Source organism: Gorilla gorilla, chromosome 12 (assembly GCF_029281585.2).
Source record: "Gorilla gorilla gorilla isolate KB3781 chromosome 12, NHGRI_mGorGor1-v2.1_pri, whole genome shotgun sequence".
Classification (NCBI taxonomy): domain Eukaryota; kingdom Metazoa; phylum Chordata; class Mammalia; order Primates; family Hominidae; genus Gorilla; species Gorilla gorilla.
In genome coordinates this window covers 92,264,478-92,284,816 of record NC_073236.2, presented here as the reverse complement: position 1 = coordinate 92,284,816, position 20,339 = coordinate 92,264,478, and the positions used below count along the sequence as shown (strand labels likewise).

At 39.4% G+C, this 20,339-nt stretch overlaps 1 protein-coding gene across 5 annotated transcripts in view; it reads left to right on the top strand.

Annotated features, from left to right (window-relative positions):
• MSH2 (mutS homolog 2) overlaps nt 1-20,339 on the top strand; it is a 107,317-nt gene that overhangs the window by 44,064 nt on the left and 42,914 nt on the right. For all 5 annotated transcript variants that reach the window (XM_055377842.2, XM_055377843.2, XM_004029201.5 and 2 more), the window contains 2 exons: nt 13,847-13,970; nt 17,470-17,620. In XM_055377842.2, the coding sequence (XP_055233817.2) occupies nt 13,847-13,970; nt 17,470-17,620 (275 nt within the window). The remainder of the gene's footprint in view (nt 1-13,846; nt 13,971-17,469; nt 17,621-20,339) is intronic.

Sequence of the window (20,339 nt, the reverse complement as noted above, 5' to 3'; positions counted from 1 at the left end):
GAACAAATTGCCATGGCTCTAAGCCCAGAGTCAGATTCTTCAGATCTGGAGTAGGGCTGGGGAATTTGCATTTCTCACACTCAAGTTTGTTGATGCTGTTTGTCTGGGGTCTACGCTTGCCTAACTTCTGATGTGATTTATTTCTACCAGTTTCTTTTTTTGTTGTTGTTTTATTTTTTTGAGATGGAGTCTCGCTCTGTCACTCAGGCTAGGGTGCAGTGGCATGATATTGGTTCACTGCAACCCCTGCCTCCTGGGTTCAAGCGATTCTTCTGCCTCAGCCTCCTGAGTAGCTGGGATTATAGGCACACTGCACCACACCCAGCTAATTTTTGTATTTTTCGTAGAGACTGGGTTTCACCATGTTGGCCAGGCTGGTCTTGAACTCCTGACTTCAGGTGATCCATTGGCCTCGGCCTCCCAAAGTGCTCAGAGTACAGGTGTGAGCCACCTACCATGCCTGGCCCTTCCTACCAATCTCTATCCTCCCTGAAATGCTGCACACGTAGGCAGTCACTGGGCAATATCTGCCCCAAAATTGGTTTGTATAATTGAGAATATTTAAGAGGTTGTTAAAATTTGAACCACTTTCTATTCTTCTATTAAGTGTACACATCTATTAAAGATCCCCTTGTAGCTCTTTTTGTCTGGGCCATCACATTTCTGCCCAGCAGATGCAGAGGCCCTGTCCTCTCTCCCACCTCCCCCATTACCTCTCCTTCCCTACTTTTGGACTGTAAAAGCTGTCTTTCTGCAGTTGATTGTTTTATTCTTTGTAGGTTCTACTCGTTGATAATGTTATCTACTGCTATAATAATTACAGACGGCAACAGGATGATCAAATCTTGGATATTTTAAATTTACATTATGCCTTTTTTATTTTATTTTTTTAAAGTCTCTGCTTGACAGCAAATAAGCCTAACGTTCCCTAACAAATGATGATGTCCCATTAATGATTTGATGACTTCCTGTTTGTAGTTTTTATTTAGAGTGCTTGTGGGTAGTTTTTCAAAATGACTTTTAAAAATCAGGATATAAATAATTTTTTAAGTATTTTTTTTAGGCGGGGCACAGTGGCTCACACCTGTAATTCCAGCATTTTGGGAGGCTGAGGTGGGCAGATCTTGTGAGGTCAGGAGTTCAACACCAGCCTGGCCAACAGGGCGACACCCCGTTTCTACTAAAAATACAAAAATTAGGCCGGGTGCGGTGGCTCACACCTGTAATCCCAGCACTTTGGGAGGCCGAGGCAGGCAGATCACAAGGTCAGGAGATCGAGACCATCCTGGCTAACACGGTGAAACCCCGTCTCTACCAAAAATACAAAAAATTAGCCGGGCGTGGTGGCAGGCGCCTATAGTCCCAGCTACTCGGAAGGCTGAGGCAGGAGAATGGCTTGAACCCAGGAGGCGGAGCTTGCAGTGAGCCGAGATGGTGCTGCTGCACTCCATCCTGGGCGAGAGTGCGAGACTCTGTCTCAAAAAAATAAACAAAAAAAAAAATTAAAAAATTAACCAGGCATGGTGGCGCATGCCTGTAGTCCCAGCTACTTGGGAGGCTGGGACAGTAGAATCGCTTGAACCCGGGAGGCGGAGGTTGCAGTGAGCTGAGATCACCCACTGAACTCCAGCCTGGGCAACAGAGCACGACTCTGTCTCCAAAAAAAAAAAAAATGTATTTTTCTTTGAAGCTTTTCTACTTTCAAATGTAATGTATAGTATTATAACAAGTGAACAAAATGATACAAAGAAGTATAGCAGGAAAGATGTGGTAGAGATGGGAAAACATATTTCCTCCAGCCTCTTAGGTTCATTGGAGGAGCTTGGGAATTCAACTGACACACGACAGATTTACAGGAGAAAAGTTTTATTTCAAGTACACATGAGAGCTTCATAGAAAAGAAGTGAAGACCTAAAGAAACAGACTGGAGAGTTCATATGCCATTTTAATAAAGGATAATGTATTTGTCTGTTCTCATGCTGCTAATAAATACATACCCAAGACTGGGTAATTTATAAAGAAAAAGAGGTTTAATCGACTCACAATTGCACATGGCTGGGGAGGCCTTACAATCATGGCAGAAGGTAAAGGAGGAGCAAAGGCACATATTACATGGTGTCAGGCAAGAGAGTGTGTGCAGGGGAACTGCCCTTTATAAAACCATCAGATCTCAAGAGACTTATTCACCATCACGAGAACGGCATGGGAAAAACCTGCCTCCGTGATTCAATTACCTCCCACCGGGTCCCTCCCATGACACATGGGGATTATGGGAGCTACAACTCAAGATGAGATTTGAGTGGGGACACAGCCAAGCCATATCAGATAATAAATTGTGGAGAGGCAGCAAGATTGAAGAAAAGAGGTTTGAGCTTCGAGGGGTGGTAAATTGTGGGAAGGTAGTTATTTGGGGCAAACTAATGGCACATAAGGATTGTTTTAGTAAGGCTTGTTATGCATACCCAAAACAAGGTGCCATCTCCAGTGATTTAAGAGTCTATGGTGATCAAGAGTAGTTCTCCTCTTCCTGCTAGAAGAGGGGTGGGAGAGAACACCTTCACAAAGGGAAATTTATATACTGCCTTCATGCAGAAAGGGGGCGAGCAGAGAGTTCCTGTGTATACTGTTTCTTCATTATCTTCCTTTCAAAAGAATACTTATGCTAAAGTGGCATGATTTGGGGTGACATTCTGATCCTCTTCAGTGACAATCCTTGATATTTTTCCTTCTTTCTCTCCAGGTAAACAATGTTAACATCCTGGTATGCTTCCCCCAGTTCCATTATACTAACTCTGTATTGTGGGTTAAAGATTTTTTACTTTGATCAGCAATATTTGAAACATACCTGTTATACTAGATGTAGTCTGACTGTAAAATAGTGGTCAGTGTTACTTCTTTAATGATGCTGTGGGATTAAAGGATTTTACTATAAATGCCTGGGAAGAGCCTGGATTTGAGGAAGGTAAGCAGTGCAGTTAGGTGGATGTAGACTAGAAGAGGTCATTTGTTCTCATTTCATTGTTGCCCCTATGACATGCCCGTTTCTTTCTTTTTTTTTTTTTTTTTTTTTTTTTTTTTGAGACGGTGTCTCGCTCTGTCGCCCAGGCTGGAGTGCAGTGGTGCGATCTCACCTTACTGCAAGCTCCGCCCCCCGGGTTCATGCCATTCTTCTGCCTCAGCCTCCCGAGTAGCTGGGACTACAGGCGCCTGCCACCATGCCCAGCTAATTTTTTGTATTTTCAGTAGAGACGGAGTTTCACCATGTTGGCCAGGATGGTCTCAATCTCCTCACCTCATGATCTGCCCGCCTCGGCCTCCCAAAGTGCTGTGATTACAGGTGTAAGCCACTGCGCCCAGCCTACATGCCCATTTCTTAAAGTAGAAAATTTAGTAGTTGATGATGTCAGGGAAGAAAAGCTTTTTCTCTGCCTTATGTTAAGTAGTTGGGGGCAAATTAAATTAATAAAAGACAGATTAGTGAGAGAAAAGGCTGTAAGAATTTGGACTTTATATACCATCGTAATAGAGGAAGTAAAGGGAGATGAAGGGCACTTAAGGGAAAACAGATGACTTAGGAAAGATAAATGAACCCTTAAGAGAATAGATGAGAAATATGAAGGTTTTGTGACAATGTCTGTTTAGGTGGTTACTTCTCTTCTGGTTATGAGAGTCAGTCTTCTGGTTGCTGGAAACTGCTAGGAGATTTATAACAATTGGGCTCTTTCGAGAGACTCTTCTTTTAAGCAGATAAGGGAGTTCACAAAAAAGCCTGTTCTCAAATGATTTCAGCACACACACATACACACACAGACACACACACACACTTACGACACGGTTAAGTACTGTGCCAGTAAGATGTGAGTTGTGCATTTCTTTTTTTTTTCTCTGAGTAGACTATTTGAGGTTATTTATATCAGGAGTTGTTATGCAGGTAACTGAAAACTCAACATAATCTAGGTTATGTAGTTAAAAGTATGGAGAGAAGGTAGGCTTTATTTAGAGTTGCCTGATCCTGTAGATCTCTTCTACCTTTTGTAATTTTAATTTCAACCAAGGATGGTTCCGTTTTTGGCCCTAGGACCAGTTAGCAGTTGGGGCAACATTCCAAGCAAGAGTCCTGCAGTTTGTAGTGATGGGACCATTTAAACAGTGATTGTGACCAGGGACATAGAATGGGATGATTGGCCCGAGGTAACCATGGTTGGGTATGGAGTCAGCTTCCCTGTAGGAAGAGATACACAAAGTCTGAGCACTCCTGGGAAGGAGGAGGAAGGGAATAACTGTTGTGTAAATCATCAACAGTGTCTACTAAGATACCATTTGTAACCATAGGCTTCTATGTTTTATAATATAATACTGTCTTTTAAATAAATCAGATTCCCTGTTAAAGATCTGTTCTAGATTCCCTAGGGGGTTGACCTCATATAGTATCTTCTTTTTCTTCAGTTACAAACTTTTAAACTTGTCTGAGGTTATAAGGTGAATTCAACTGTCCGCTGTCAATGTAGATATTTTTAATGGATTTAGGGATTTAAATTACATGATTCAGAACCACTTTGAGGAAATCTCTAGGGAATATCAGTTGTTTCTGTATAATTTCTGAAAGCTTCACTGTTTTCTAGGTGTGCACTTAATTCATGTGATGAAGGGAACAGTATTTACATGAGTGGTTTGGTTAATTTTTCCCCTCCTAAGCTTAGCTTTGTGTATCGTGCTTCCAGTGTTTTTGTGGCTGCTTTACATAAGTCTTTTAGAAGTATTTTCTGTTTTTGAAGTAAATGTGGATCAAAACCACCCCAAGACAGGATTAAAAAAAAAGACAGTTTTTCACAAGAAAGTAAATAATTTTATTTAGCTTGGGACTTTAAATGATATGTCTTAAATGTAAACATTTCTATACTGCATTTTGGCCATCTTTTGATACTAGTTTTCAGATGCATATTGTTATTTCATTTATTATTGGAAAAGTAGTAACTTTAAACAAATTTTTATTGAAAATGCTGACAGAGGCCGAGTGTAGTGGCTCACACCTGTAATCTTAGCACTTTGGGAGGCCGAGGCGGGTGGATCACGAGCTCAGGATATCAAGACCATCCTGGCTAACACGGTGAAACCCCGTCTCTACTAAAAATACAAAAAAATTAGCCGAGCATGGTGGCAGGTCGCTGTAGTCCCAGCTACTCAGGAGGCTGAGGCAGGAGCATGGCATGAACCTGGGAGGCGGAGCTTGCAGTGAGCCAAGATCACGCTACTGCACTCCAGCCTGGGCAACAGAGCGAGACTCCATCTCAAAAAAAAAAAAAAAGAAAGAAAGAAAATGCTGACCAAAAAAAATGAAATAGTTTTAAAGAAGCCATAGTTGCATGATCCTGATACAACTATATCATTATTTTATGAGTATGTATGAGTTATAAAAATAGTATATGTAAATGCTTTATAATTTTTATTATTAGAAATGAAAAAGTATAACAAGGGGGTATTCATATTCTCTCCACTTAGAATTAACCCTCTCAACATGTTGACATCTTTGTTTATAGTAATCCTTTTTGTTTTTTTTGTTTTTGTTTTTTATTATACTTTAAGTTCTAGGGTACATGTGCACAATGTGCAGGTTTGTTACATATGTATACATGTGCCATGTTGGTGTGTTGCACCCATTAACTCGTCATTTACATTAGGTATATCTCCTGATGCTATCCCTCCCCCCTCCCCCCACCCCTCAACAGGTGTGTGATGTTCCCCTTCCTGTGTCCAAGTGTCCTCATTGTTCAGTTCCCACCTATGAGTGAGAACATGCGGTGTTTGGTTTTTTGTCCTTGCGATAGTTTGCTGAGAATGATGGTTTCCAGCTTCATCCATGTCCCTACAAAGGACATGAACTCATCATTTTTTATGGCTGCATAGTATTCCATGGTGTATATGTGCCACATTTTCTTAATCTAGTCTGTCATTGTTGGACATTTGGGTTGGTTCCAAGTGTTTGCTGTTGTGAATAGTGCCGCAATAAACACACGTGTGCATGAGCCTTTATAGCAGCATGATTTATAATCCTTTGGGTATATACCCAGTAATGGGATGGCTGGGTCCAATGGTAGTTCTAGTTCTAGATCCCTGAGGAATCGCCACAGTCTTCCACAATGGTTGAACTAGTTTACAGTCCCACCAACAGTGTAAAAGTGTTCCTATTTCTCCACATCCTCTCCAGCACCTGTTGTTTCCTGACTTTTTAATGATCACCATTCTAACTGGTGTGAGATGGTATCTCATTGTGGTTTTGATTTGCATTTCTCTGATGGTCAGTGATGATGAGCTATAGAAATCCTTTTTAGAAACAACAGAGCCTTGTTGTAACATTTCTCTGATGGCCAGTGATGATGAGCTATAGAAATCCTTTTTAGAAACAACAGAGCCTTGTTGTAAAACAGGTAAATGTATGTGAGGGCTTCAAAAAGTTTGTAGAAAAGTGGAATTAAAAGATAAAATTTAAAAATACATTTTAAATTTATTTCCCAACATAAGCTCCTCAAGTTCAAGACACTTTTATAAATGATGATCTCAGCTGTTTAGTTCATCCGTAAAGAACTGAGGGTACTAGAAATTTTACCATGTCAGTGCAGTCTCTTTACATTACTAACTAAAGAAAAATAGGTGCTCTTTAAAGATCTTTTAAGATTAGGAACAAAAAGAAGTCAGAAGAAGCCAATTCAAGGTGGATGCTTAACGACTTCCCATAGAAACTTACAAAATTGGCCTTGTTTGATGAGAAGAGTGTTCAGGAACGTTGTCATGGTGGAAAAGGACTTTGATGATGCTTTCCCTGGCATTTTTCTGCAAAAACTTGGGATAACTTTCTCAAAACACTCTAATAATAAGCAGAGCTTATGTTCTTTATCCCCCCAGAACATCAGCAAGCAAAATGCCTGAACATTCCAAAAAACTGTTGCCATGACCTTTGCCTTTGACTGGTCCACTTTTGCTTCGACTGGACCACTTCCATTTTTGGTAGCCATTGCTTTGATTGTGCTTTGTCTTCAGGATGGTATTGGTAAAGCCATGTTTCGGCTCCTGTTACAGTTCTTTGAAGAAATGCTTCAGGATCTTGATCCCTTGTTTAAATTTCTATGGAAAGCTCTGCTCCTGTCTGCAGTTAATCTGGGTGCAACAGTTTTGTCACCCATCAAGTGAAAAGTTTGTTCAGCTTTAATTTTTCAGTCAGAATTGTGTAAACTGGACCAATTGTTGAGATGCCTGTGGTGTTGGCTATTGTTTCTGCTGTTAGTCATTAGTTCTCTTCAATTAGGGAATGAACAAAATTAATTTTTCCTGAAAAATTGATGCGGATGGTCTGCCGCTGTGGGCTTCATCTTTGACATGGTCTCATCCCTTGTTAGAACAAGTTATCCGTTTGTAAACTGCTGATTTCCTAGGAGCATTGACCCCATAAAATTTTCATAAAGCATCAGTTATTTCATTATTCTTCCATGCAGACTTCACTATAAATTTGCTGTTTGGTCTTACTTCAATCTTAGCAGAACTCATACTGCTCTGATAGGGGCTCTTTTTAAACTGATGTCTTAGCCTTCGTAGTGTCTCTGACTATATCCTATTCAGACATGTTATAGCAAATTAGTACAAGTTTATTTTGGTGCCAAAAACTTTTGAATCCATGCATAGTTTTTTCACAACACATTTTCCATGAACTTTTTGAAGACCCTTCATATATTATAAGAAGAAAGTTAAAAATATCCCCTGCATTTACTACTCAGAAATAACCACTGTTAACATTAAGTCTGTTCACAACTCTAGGCATTATTGAGGGTTTTGAGGACAGGTCTTGAAAATTTCTATGGCTACCTTTTACTGGGTGGAGACTAGGCATGTACAGTTGACTGCATAGGTTAATCCCTCCACTCAAAAAGCCACAATTTTAAAGTGTAGTATTGACTAGCATTTAGTATATTCACAGTGTTGTGAAATGACCACCAGCATCTAGTTTGAAAATATTTCATCACAACCAAAAGAAAACCTCATATCTATTAGCGGTCTCTCCTGTTTCCCCAGACACCGGCAACCACTAATGTACTTTTTGTCTCTGTGGACTTGTCAGTTCTGGACATTTTATATAAATGGAATCATGTGACCTTTTATGATTGACCTCTTTCACTTAGTATAATGTTTTAAAGGCTCTTCCACGTTGTAGCATGTGTCAGTACTTCATTTCCTTGTGTATTGGTCCGTTCTTGTACTGCTATAAAGAAATAGCTGAGACTGAGTAATTTATAAAGAAAAGAGGTTTAATTGGCTCATGGTTCTGCAGGCCGTACAGGAAGCATGATGATGGCACCTGCCCAGCTTCTGGGGAGGCCTCAGGAAATTTAAAATCATGGCAGAAAGGGAAGTGCGGCATCTTACATGGTGGAGCAGGAGCAAGAGAGAGAAGGGGGAGGTGCTCCACACTTTTAAACAACTAGATCTCAGGACAAGTCAGTCACTGTAATGAGAACAGCACCCAGGGGAAACCGCCCTCACGATCCAGTCACCTCTCATCAGGCTCCACCTCCAGCACTGGGGATTCCAGTTCCAATTCAACATGATACTTGGGTGGGGGCACATATCCAGACCATATCTCCTCGTATAGCTGAATAGTATTCCCTTATATGGACATACCACGTTAATTATTAATTTATTGATTGATTGACAGGATCCTGCTCTGTTGTCCGGGCTGGAGTGCAGTGGTTTGATCATAGCTCACTGCAGGTCTTGAATTCCTGGGCTCCAGTGATCCTCCCACCTCAGCCTCCTGAGTACCTGAGATTATAGGTGTGTGCCACCACACCTGGCTAATTTTTTTATTTTTTAGCAGAGCCAGGGTTTTTGCTATGTTGCCCAGGCTGGCCTTGAACTCCTGGGCTCAAGCAATCCTCCTGCCTTGGCTTCCCGAAGTTGTAGGATTACAAGTGTGAGTTTAGAGAGGTATAATTTCTTACTCAACTTCAAGTATTTTATTTCTATTATCATTTGTTCTTTGGTTTGTTAATTATTTGGAAGTATATTTTTAAATTTCCAAGCTTAGTGTGTGTCAGTTTCATAAAAGTTCCCCATGTATTTAAAAATTGGATGTGTACTCTAATTTTGGGATTGTTTTTTCATTGTCTATATATGCTTGCTAATTTGTGATCTGCTGGGTTACTGAGAAAGATGTGGGTTTCTCCATCTAGTTCTATTTTTGGTTAATATGTTAGGCACAGAGCTGTTGTTTTTTTGTGGTGAATTGAATCTTCATCATTCTTTAGGGACTCTGTCCTTAATAATGCTTTTTTGCCTTACATTTTGTTTCATTGTAAGAGAGCTATGTCAGAGTACTTTTTAAAACACTTTTTAATATGGTATATATTTTTTTCTTTTTTTATGATTTTTTTTAACCGTAAGTTTAAGCAATATAAAGCTTAATAACTGGATTTTATTTACTTTTAAATTTAATTTGACTTTTTTTTTTTTTTTTTTGAGACTAAGTCTCACTCTGTCGCCCAGACTGGGGTGCAGTGGTGCGATCTCGGCTTACTGCAGCCCCCGCCTCCCGGGTTTAAGTGATTCTGCTGCCTTAGCCTCCCTAGGAGCTGGGATTACAGGCGTGCGCCACCACGCCTGGCTAATTTTTGTATTTTTAGTAGAGGCGGGGTTTCACCATGTTGGCCAGTCTGGTCTCGAACTCCTGACCTCAGGTGATCCACCTGCCTCAGCCTCCCAAAGTGCTGGGATTACAGGCATGAGCCAACACTCCTGGCTAATTTAATTCGATTTTTTTAGTAGCAGTTTTAGTCTATTATGTTTGTTGTAGTTACTAGTATCTTTGGATTTATTTCTACCTAATTATTTGGTGATTCCTCTTTTTCCTGGTTCCACTTACACATTAAAAAAAAAACAAAAAAAACTTAGAATAGAGATGGTGTCTCACTATGTTGTTCAGGCTGCTCTCAAACTCCTGGGCTCAAGTTATCCTCCTGCCTTGGCCTCCCAAAGTGCTGGGATTACAGGTATGAGCCACCATACATGGCCCCCCTTGCCCATTCTGTTTTACTTTTATATTGCTTGGGTTTCTAAAATTCCGTTTTATCCTCTCCCTTTGCTCTTCCCCAATCCTATCTCATCACACACTGGTTTGGAAGTTAGCCACCTTTTTTTTCCAATGTGTTTACTTATCTTATCAAAGTCAAAAGCCTATCAGTATCTTCTCAGATATCCCAAAAAATACTAGGACCTTAAGACACCTAAAATCAGGTTACATTTCTTCATAATTGTCTAGTATTCTAGTTCTATCAGTTTTACCTCTCAGATTTCCGTTCTGTAAGTCAATGTTAAGTTTAGATTTGTCCATATGCATACTAGTTTCTTTGGTATTCAATCCTTCCTGTATATTTTTAAGAAGTTCCCTTGTTGGAGGTCTGTTAGGTTTTATTTGTTTGAAAATGTCTATATTTCACCCTTGTTCTTGAAGGATGGTTTTTCTAGGTATACAGTTCTTTTTTTTTTTTCTTTGATACAGAGTTTTGCTCTTGTTGCCCAGGCTGGAGTGCAATGGTGTGATCTCGACTCACTGCAGCCTCCACCTCCCAGGTTCAAGTGATTCTCCTGCCTCAGCCTCTCGAGTAGCTGGGATTACAGGTGCCCACCACCACACCCGGCTAATTTTTGGTATTTTTAGTAGACGGGGTTTCACCATGCTGGCCAGGCTAGTCTTGAACTCCTGACCTCAGGTGATCCACCTACCTTGGCCTCCCAAAGTGCTAGGATTACAGGCGTGAGCCACCGTGCCTGACAAAGGCCTAACTTTCCTTCCTCATTCTTTTCATCTTGTTTCTTGGTTTCATCATCCCATTTTTTAGTTTCTTTTCAGTCTCCTTTTGTGTAGCCTGAAGCAATAACTGTGTTTCTGATGCCTAGGTAAGTATACTGTAGGTAGGCTGATACTGTTCAGCTAGTACATAGTAGAAGTCAGATGTCACATTTTTAGAATACTCCAGTTCTAGATAAGAATACCTTGTTGGGTGATATATTTTATTATCCTGGATTGTTTGGCGGATGTGATGGATTGCTGAAGATGCCCAGTTTCGTGTGTGGCCCTTGAGTATTTATTTTAGTAAGTTAGAGGCTAGTTATTCACTTTTCCCTTGTTTAACTGGGGACTCCTCAGCAGCCCTTTCAAAACAGTGTAACCTCATCTGAGAAAGGAAAATGTAAGGATATTCATTAAGTTTTCTTCTCTCCAGATTTGGGATTATTTGTAGGAATTCTCAAGAGTTTTGTTGACTTACCAACTAGGTTTCTTGAAGATGGTGAGTGAGGATAGGAACTTGGCCTGGCTTGGCTCACCTCTCAGATTCATTGGAAGAGGCAAGTTCATTAGCACAGTTTCAGTGCACCATTATAGCATTTTTTTCCTGAATTATTATAAGTCTTAGTCCATATTTCCAGATAATCATCATTACCTGTTTAAATTACTGCACAGTATTCTATTTTACTGATGTACCATTGTGCAAATACTATGATGTTTTATTATTTTTAAGTTTTGCTATAACAGATAAGTCTGCAGAGATTTTATTCAGCTCTGTATTGTTTTGCTTCTGTTGCATTATTTCCTCAGATCGAATTTCTAGGAGTAGAATTGCTATGTCAAAGAGAATAACAAGTATCTCTGAGCCTTGCCGCATACTGCTTTTTCATTTTTAAAGGTTATACCAAGTTAGATTCTCACTAGAACTGAATGAGTGTACTAATTTTACTGTAGCTAGTTTCTTTTTCTTAAAAAAAAAAAAAAGCTGTAGAATAATCTCAAGGTTGCTTAAATATTTCTGTCTTTTATTCTTATAGCATTTCCTGTGGATTAGTTCACTACTTATTTTCTTATCTGTGAGTTTTTAGTGCTTACACATGCCCACTTGATGACCTTGATGTTTTCTTATACATGGAAGCAAGTGCTTTTTATAAAAGAATATATTAACCTTTATCTTTTTACATTTTGTGAAGCTTTTTTTTAAATGTTTCATCTTTTAAAAATTAGGTTTATTCAGAATTTTTAATTTTAATATTATATTGAATTTCTTTTGGTTGGTTTAAGTTGAGAAAGTTATTTTATGTATATTCTCTTTTTTGCTAGCTTTCTGTAATTTGATTTTAATTCCTTATTCCTTGCATAGTTTGCTTCTGGTATGTTAAAGTGTGCTCTCTCTAAGTGGATAGTAATTAGGAACAATTTATCTCAACCTCATTTATTGAATGTTTTAAATCAAGAGAACGGACTCACTCTGTTATATTAAGCTTCCATATATAATTGTCTGTTTCACTGTAATGCCTAGTAAGGATACACTTCATTCTTTTTTTAGATGTTCTTTCACAATTTCATGTAAATTTTAGTTGTTTTGTTTCAAAAAAGAATTCCTATTGAACAATCTCTAGGAATAAATAGCTTAATAATAATATTAGATCTAGTTTTCTCTTTTCATAGTTTACCTCTTCTTTCTTTTTTTTTTTTTTTTTTTTGAGATGGAGTCTCGCTGTGTCGCCCAGGCTGGAGTGCAGTGGTGCGATCTCTGCTCACAGCAAGCTCCGCCTCCTGGGTTCGCGCCATTCTCCTGCCTCAGCCTCCCAAGTAGCTGGGACTACAGGTGCCCACCACCACTCCCGGCTAATTTTTTTTGTGTGTGTTTTTAGTAGAGGCAGGGTTTCATTGTGTTAGCCAGGATGGTCTCAATCTCCTGACCTCGTGATCTGCCCGCCTCGGCCTCCCAAAGGAGATTACAGGCGTGAGCCACCGTGCCCGGCCTCTCTCTCTCTTTTCTTTTTTTTCTTTTCTTTCTTTTCTTCTCTCTTCTCTTCTCTTCTCTTTTCTGTCTTTCTTTGACGAGTCTCGGTCTGTCACCTAGGCTGGAGTACAGTTGCACGATGTTGGCTCATTGCAACCTCCGCCTCCCTTGTTCAAGTGATTGTCCTGCCTCAGCCTGCCAAATAGCTGGGACTACAGGTGCGCACTGCTACGCCTGGCTAATTTTGTATTTTTAGTAGAGATGGGGTTTCACCATGTTGGCCAAGCTGGTCTCAAACTCCTGACCTCAAGAGATCCACCTGCCTCGGCCTCCCAAAGTGCTGGGATTACAAGCAGGAGCCACGGTGCCAGTCCAATTCTTGTGTAGTTTTTTAATCAGCTGAATTTAACATTCAAATTCTTCTTTTAAATCTTCCAATAGGCAGTTATCTTTATAAAGGTCCTATATAATCAAGATTGTTTCTGAATATTTTATGTATGTTTTTGCTATTGTAAATGAGATCTGTTTCTCGTTGTGGTTTCTTGCTGTTATTACTGGTAAGAATTTAGTGAAACAAAGTACTTAAGAGTATGTCTTTAAATTGAGATTTTGATGAACTTTTAAGAAATAAAATTCTTTAGTTTCTTAGAGCTTTTTGAGATTTCTAAGGTAGATCCTTGGTTTGGGCAATATATAACTATTACAAGTTTTGCACATTGAACGTTATTTGGTAATTTTTAGGGAGGACATTTTAAATGTTTAGGAAAAATATAAATAAAATGTAGAATACTATTGGGGACATATACATCATCAGCACTGTAACTGTTTCATATGAATCATTTTTGTACATATAGAACTCTAAAGTCCTAATGAACAGAATTTTACATTTCTATAAATAGAAACTCCTTAATAGTTGTGACTGAATAACTTATGGATAGTAAATTATTTAACTGAAAACAGTAAAATTTAAGTGGGAGGAAATATTTGCTTTATAATTTGTCTTTACCCATTATTTATGGGATTTTGTCACTTTGTTCTGTTTGCAGGTGGAAAACCATGAATTCCTTGTAAAACCTTCATTTGATCCTAATCTTAGTGAATTAAGAGAAATAATGAATGACTTGGAAAAGAAGATGCAGTCAACATTAATAAGTGCAGCCAGAGATCTTGGTAAGAATGGGTCATTGGAGGTTGGAATAATTCTTTTGTCTATACACTGTATAGACAAAATATTGATGCCAGAATTATAAGTTCCCTGTCCCCAAGATGATGACTCCACATCCCTGTCAAACAGAAATCGCCCAACAGGCCCTTGTATGATGTCATTTAAACAAGCCCTATTTTAAATGTCACCTCCACTGGTAACAGGATACTCCTAGGAGGATCACCAAGCCCAATTCTTCTAGGAGTAGTGCACTGATTAGGCTTTGGGGTTTCCAAGCAGTTCATTAATGTCACTTTTGGAAGAAGTCTGTCTTCCATACCAGCTTATTAATTCCCTGTGGGTTCACATGGTTTTTTTTCCTGGATTTTCATCAAACATGTGTAAGATACTCAGTACAAAGAAGTTTAGAAATCCAGAACAAAACAGTGTATTTAAGCAGTAGTAAACTTCCAGATAATCTGATGCCCATACCTACATATATAAAAAATTTGCAAATAGTTCTGTAGAGAGTCCAGACATGGAGTAGATCCCTAATTAAGAACCTTTGCATTAAAGTCCACCTTCCTCATTTCATAGCTAAGGATATTGAGGCTCAGAGAGTTTATATGTCTGGAGTTAAAGTTATTTTGTGTTTCCTTAATTTTTGACTTACTAGAAAGTTAAAGTACCTACAGATTTCTGTGTTTCACTATATGTTAACTTGCTTGGCTGGAAGTTTTTCTGCTGATAATTGGTTTTATGAAGGAAGAATCCTGTTAAGAATGCATCATTGGACTGGGTGTGGTGGCTCACGCCTGTAGTGATCCTAGCAGTTTGAGAGACCGAGGTGGGCAGATTGCTTGAGTCCAGGAGTTTGACACTAACCTGGGCAACATGATGAAACCCTGTCTCTACAACAGATACAAAAATTAGCCAGACATGGTGGCACGCACCTGTGGTCCCAGCTACTCAGGAGGCCGAGGTGACAGGATTACTTGAGCTAGGGAGGTTGAGGCTACAATGAGCCATAATTGCACTACTGCACTCCAGCCTGGGTGACAGGGTGAGATCCTATCTCAAAATAAGAAAAGAGAATGCATCATTGGCCAGGCACAGTGACTCATGCCAATAATCCCAATACTTTAGGAGGATCACTTCAGCCCAGGAGTTCAAGACTAGCCTGTGCAACATAGACCACATTTCTACCAAAAATCAAAAGGAAAAAAACTTGCTGGGTGTGGTGATGCACACCTGTGGTCCCAGCTACTCGGGAGGCTGAGGTGGGAGGATTGCTTTAGCTTAGGAGGTTGAGGCTGCAGTGAGCCATGATAGCACCACTGCATTCCATCTAGCCTGAGGGACAGAGTGAGAGCAACACCTTGTCTTTAAAAAAAAAACAGAGGAATGCATCATAGTATATATTAAATTATTGCCTATTTTTTGATCTATTTTATTGAGTGCTAATGAGAAAATTAATGGCAAAAACTTTTAACAGTATAAATTAAGTTTAATTTCATTTTAAAATTAAGTAAATTTGTTTTATTAAAAAGTATGTTGAAAGCAACATAAATAGCACTCAAATTGAGACAGAAACTGTAACTGTAGTATAAGAAGCATTAGGCTGGGAATTGGGAAACACGAGTTCTAGTTGCAGCTTGGAAACTTTTTCTGAAGCTCTTTACAAATTACTTAATTTCTCTGGTTTTCACCACATTCTTCTATAGCATTAACATGTTGGATTCATTGCTTTAATTCTTAGACCTACGTGTCATCAGAAATGCCATTACACTTTGAGGATATGAGCCTTATTTTAAATAAACTTGTGATCCTCATGGCAGCCTAGGTTTACATGTGTTAAATAAACAGTATTCTATAAATACCATTGTCTTTCATGTTTAGTGATGTTGCTGTTGTTAATACTGCAGTGAAATGCATATATAAGCAAACTGCATTACATACTCATGAACATGGTCCTTTGTTTTGAAACTTTGATCACTGATTGTTTGCAGTCTTTCATTGTGGAACTACTCTTTCACTTTGAATGTTTTGAGAGGTTCCTTTGTTCAGATCAGTCCGATTTCATTTCTGGATGGGTCTCTACTTTCCCTTTTCTCACTGGTCAAGCGAGGTCTGTCTTTAATTGTTTGCTACTACTAACATTTGATGGCCACGCTTCAGCAAGTACATTTGTAGATTCTCTCTCTCTGTCTCTCTTAGTTTGTGGTCTAGAGATCATATTGGTTAATGAAATTATGAAGAGGGAATGTATTTATAAAAACTCAAATTCTTGATGCAGAAGGTCTAGCTGATTGTGTACCCAAAATATCCGAGACAGGTCTCAACCAATTTAGAAACTTTATTTTGCCGAGGTTAAGGATGCATCCATGACATAGTCTCACAAGGTTCTGATGACACATGCGCAAGGTGGTTAGGGTACAGCTTGCTTTTATACATTTTAGGGAGACATAAGACATCAGTCAACATGTGTAAGATGTACATTGATTCTATCCAGAAAGGCAGGACAACTCGAAGCAAGGGGCTTTCAGGTAATAAGTAGAGATAAGAGACAAAAGGTTGCATTCTTTTGAGTCCTTGATCAGCCTTTCACTGAATAAACAAGCTTAGTCTGGCTCAGTGAATCTGCGTTTTTACATAAACAGTAGGTCAGAGGAAGCAGTCAGAAATGCATTTGTGTCAGGTGAGCCGAGGGATGACTTTCTGTCCCTCACCTGTGAAGATAAGCTATCAGTTTACATTGCTAGGGTGAAATTCAACAGAATTGTTTGAGAGTGAACATCTGGAGGCCCACAAGGACTTTCTTTGTGGAGGGAAAGTATGTAGTGAGGGAAGTATGTAGTTTTTAAATCTTTGTCGCTATCTTATTTAGAAATAAGATGGAAGGCAGGTTTGTCTGACATAGTTCCCAGCTTGACTTTTCCCTCGGCTTAGTGATTTTGGGGTTCCGAGATTTATTTTCCTTTCACATATCAATCAGATCATTTGGTTTGTGAAGTTTCCTGTGCTTAACAGAAAATATGTGCACTAGTTTTCCTAGAGTTTCATTGTCAGAGTCTCAAGTTTTTGTTTGGAAATTGTATTTGGTCACATTAATTATACTCTATATTAGTTCCAAAGAAATAACTTCAGTTAAGAAAAGAATTCTCATGCATAACTCCTCGAGGGTGGGGTTACACCTTAATCCATCCTCATGTGCTTATGGTAATTGGGGCAAATATGTTGCCCAGTGCTGGTGCTCTCCAACCTTGGATGGGTTTACCCAGAAAGCAGCTTTCAAGTCAGAAACTAACATTCATAAGGGAGTTGAGGATTTTATAAATAGATATCCATAATTCATGTAGTTTTCAAGTAAGTAGTATTTGAATCTTTTCTGGTTAGATAATAATTGTGAGTATGTTGTCATATAATAACAATATGTTTTTCACTATTTAAATAATTTTAGAATTACATTGAAAAATGGCAGTAGGTATTTATGGAATACTTTTTCTTTTCTTCTTGATTATCAAGGCTTGGACCCTGGCAAACAGATTAAACTGGATTCCAGTGCACAGTTTGGATATTACTTTCGTGTAACCTGTAAGGAAGAAAAAGTCCTTCGTAACAATAAAAACTTTAGTACTGTAGATATCCAGAAGAATGGTGTTAAATTTACCAACAGGTTTGCAAGTCGTTATTATATTTTTAACCCTTTATTAATTCCCTAAATGGTCTAACATGATGTGAATGTTCTATGATAAGTTTTACTAATGTAGTCATCAGGTAAGAGTCAAGCTTTCTTCCAAATAGCAGTCAGCTGTCGCAACACCATTTGTTAAATAATCCGTCTGTTCTCCATTGACTGAAGTGGTACTTTGGGTCTATTTTAAAGACTCTACTTTTACCTCGTCTCACCATTCTTTTGTCTACACAAAATATATTTTATTGCTTATTCTGTGTTACCATATCTATTAGAGCTAGTTCCCCCTCATATCTCTGCTTTAGTTATTTTCACATGTTTCTTTTATCTTTTTTTTTTTTTGGAGATGGAGTCTCGCTCTGTTGCCCAGGCTGGAGTGCAGTGGCGTGATCTCGGCTCACTGCAAGCTCCGCCTTCCGGGTTCACGCCATTCTCCTGCCTCAGCCTCCCGAGTAGCTGGGACTACAGGTGCCCACCACTGCGCCCAGCTAATTTTTTGTATTTTTAGTAGAGATGGGGTTTCACCGTGGTCTCGATCTCCTGACCTCGTGATCCGCCCGCCTCTCCCTCCCAAAGTGCTGGGATTACAGGTGTGAGCCACCGCGCCCGGCCTTATCTTTTTTTTTTTCCCCCCCTGAGACAGAGTCTTGCTGTGTCGCCCAGGCTGGAGTGCAGTGACGCACAGTCTTTACTCACTGCAGCCTCCACCTCCCGGATTCAAGCGATTCTCATGCTTCAGCTTCCTGAGTAGCTAGGATTATAGGCATGCACCACCACGCCTAGTTCATTTTTGTATTTTTAGTAGAGATGGGTTTTCACCATGTTGGACAGGCTGGTCTCGGACTCCTGGCCTCAAGTGATCCACCTGCCTCAGCTTCCCAAAGTGCTGAGATTACAGGTGTGAGCCACTGTGCCTGACCCACATGTTTATTTTTTCTAAGAAAATTTTACTATCATTTATCAAGTTAAAAAAATTATTCTGGTATTTCAGTTGGGTGTTTAAATTAGTTGAGGGAAATATGAGGCCATTCACTAGATGGGTTTTTTTTGTTTTAATCATGTTTCATGTTGAAACAAAAAAGTTTTTTCCTGCCAGTTTTCTGGCTAATCTCAGGAAGTCCCTGAAACAAATTATTGATAAGTAAAAAAAATTATTTAAAAAATTTTAAATTATATTTAAAATCTTCTGTGACTTATGGTGGGGGGAGGCTAAAGCCTTTCTCCTTCTGTACTGTTCTGGAAACTATGGCCTGTTCTACTCCCTCCCCTCCTGAATTTTCCCAGAACTTTACAGGTAGCTTTTATATATATGATCCCCTATCATCTGTTTAACAAGTACTTTGAGTGTCTATTATATGCAGACATTCTAGGTGTTCAGACACCCTAGTAATTAGTTTGTTCCTCATAATTCTCAGTAAAGAAGACATGTATATTTCTCATTTTATAGGTGAAGAAGCTAAGACTTTACTTTTCCTCAGTTAGACGGCTAGTGCTGGTGGGTGCCTAAACTTAGATCTTCTGTTGCCAAATCTAGGTGTGTTGTTCTTCCAGCACACTAGAATCCTCCTGGTTCAAGAAATATATATATTTTAGCTTGGATAAGATACAACTTTTGGAGTGTTCTAATCATCTTCAAGTTTTTTGTGGGTTAGTTATAACATATGAAAAAAGATAGGACTGAATGGGCCACATGATGCCAAAAGTGAAAAAGTCACTCACTAGATTATGACCTGCAGAATCTGGTCCTTGCCTGCCTCTGCTTTTATATTTTGCAGCTTGTCCCTTCACACAGTGGTCTCACTTTTATAATGTCTTTCCCTCATGCATTTCTTTAATTCTTTTTATTTGCCTGTTTCATAGTAGTCTGTTTGTGCTGCTACTTGCCCTGTACTGTTCTTGAGCTATACATGTCTGCTGTGCCATTGAGTGATTCCATCAAGGCCACAATTATCATCTTGATGAACTGATTTTCTCCCACTGCTGATAATTACTTCTCTCTCCTTTCTGTCTCCTTTACATCACCTCTTTTTGTTCTTAATTTCATTCCCTCCTTGATGCCAGTGAATATTTTTTTCTTATTTTATTCTCATCTTCCTTGAGTATTGTTTATTTCAACCTCTTTTTATTTTTGGAGAAGGGTTTGGCTTTGTCGCTCAGGCTGGAGTGCAGTGGCACAATTTTGGCCCACTGCAACCTCTACCTCCTGGGCTCAAGCCATCCCACCTCAGCCACCCAAGTAGCTGGGACTACAGTTGTGCCCCACTACTTTGTATTTTTAATAGACACAGGATTTCCCCATGTTGCTCAGGCTGGTCTCGAACTCCTGGGCTCAAGCAGTCCACCTGCCTTGCCCTCCCAAAGTGCTGGGATTACAGGATTACAGATGCTGTGCCCGGCCCAACCTCTAATTTTAATTTTCTCTTCAAATTGTTCAATAAGATTTAGTTTCAAAACATTTTCCTGGCCGGGCATGGTGGCTTACGCCTATAATTCCAACACTTTGGGAGGCCGAGGCAGGTGGATCACTTGAGGTCAAGAGTTCAAGACCAGCCTGGCCAGCGTGGTGAAACCCCATCTCTACTAAAAAATACAAAAATTAGCCGGGTGTGGTGGTACATGCCTGTAATCTTAGCTACTGTGGAGGCCAAGGCATGAGAATCGCTTGAGCCCGGGAAGCAGAGGTTGCAGTGAGTTGAGATCA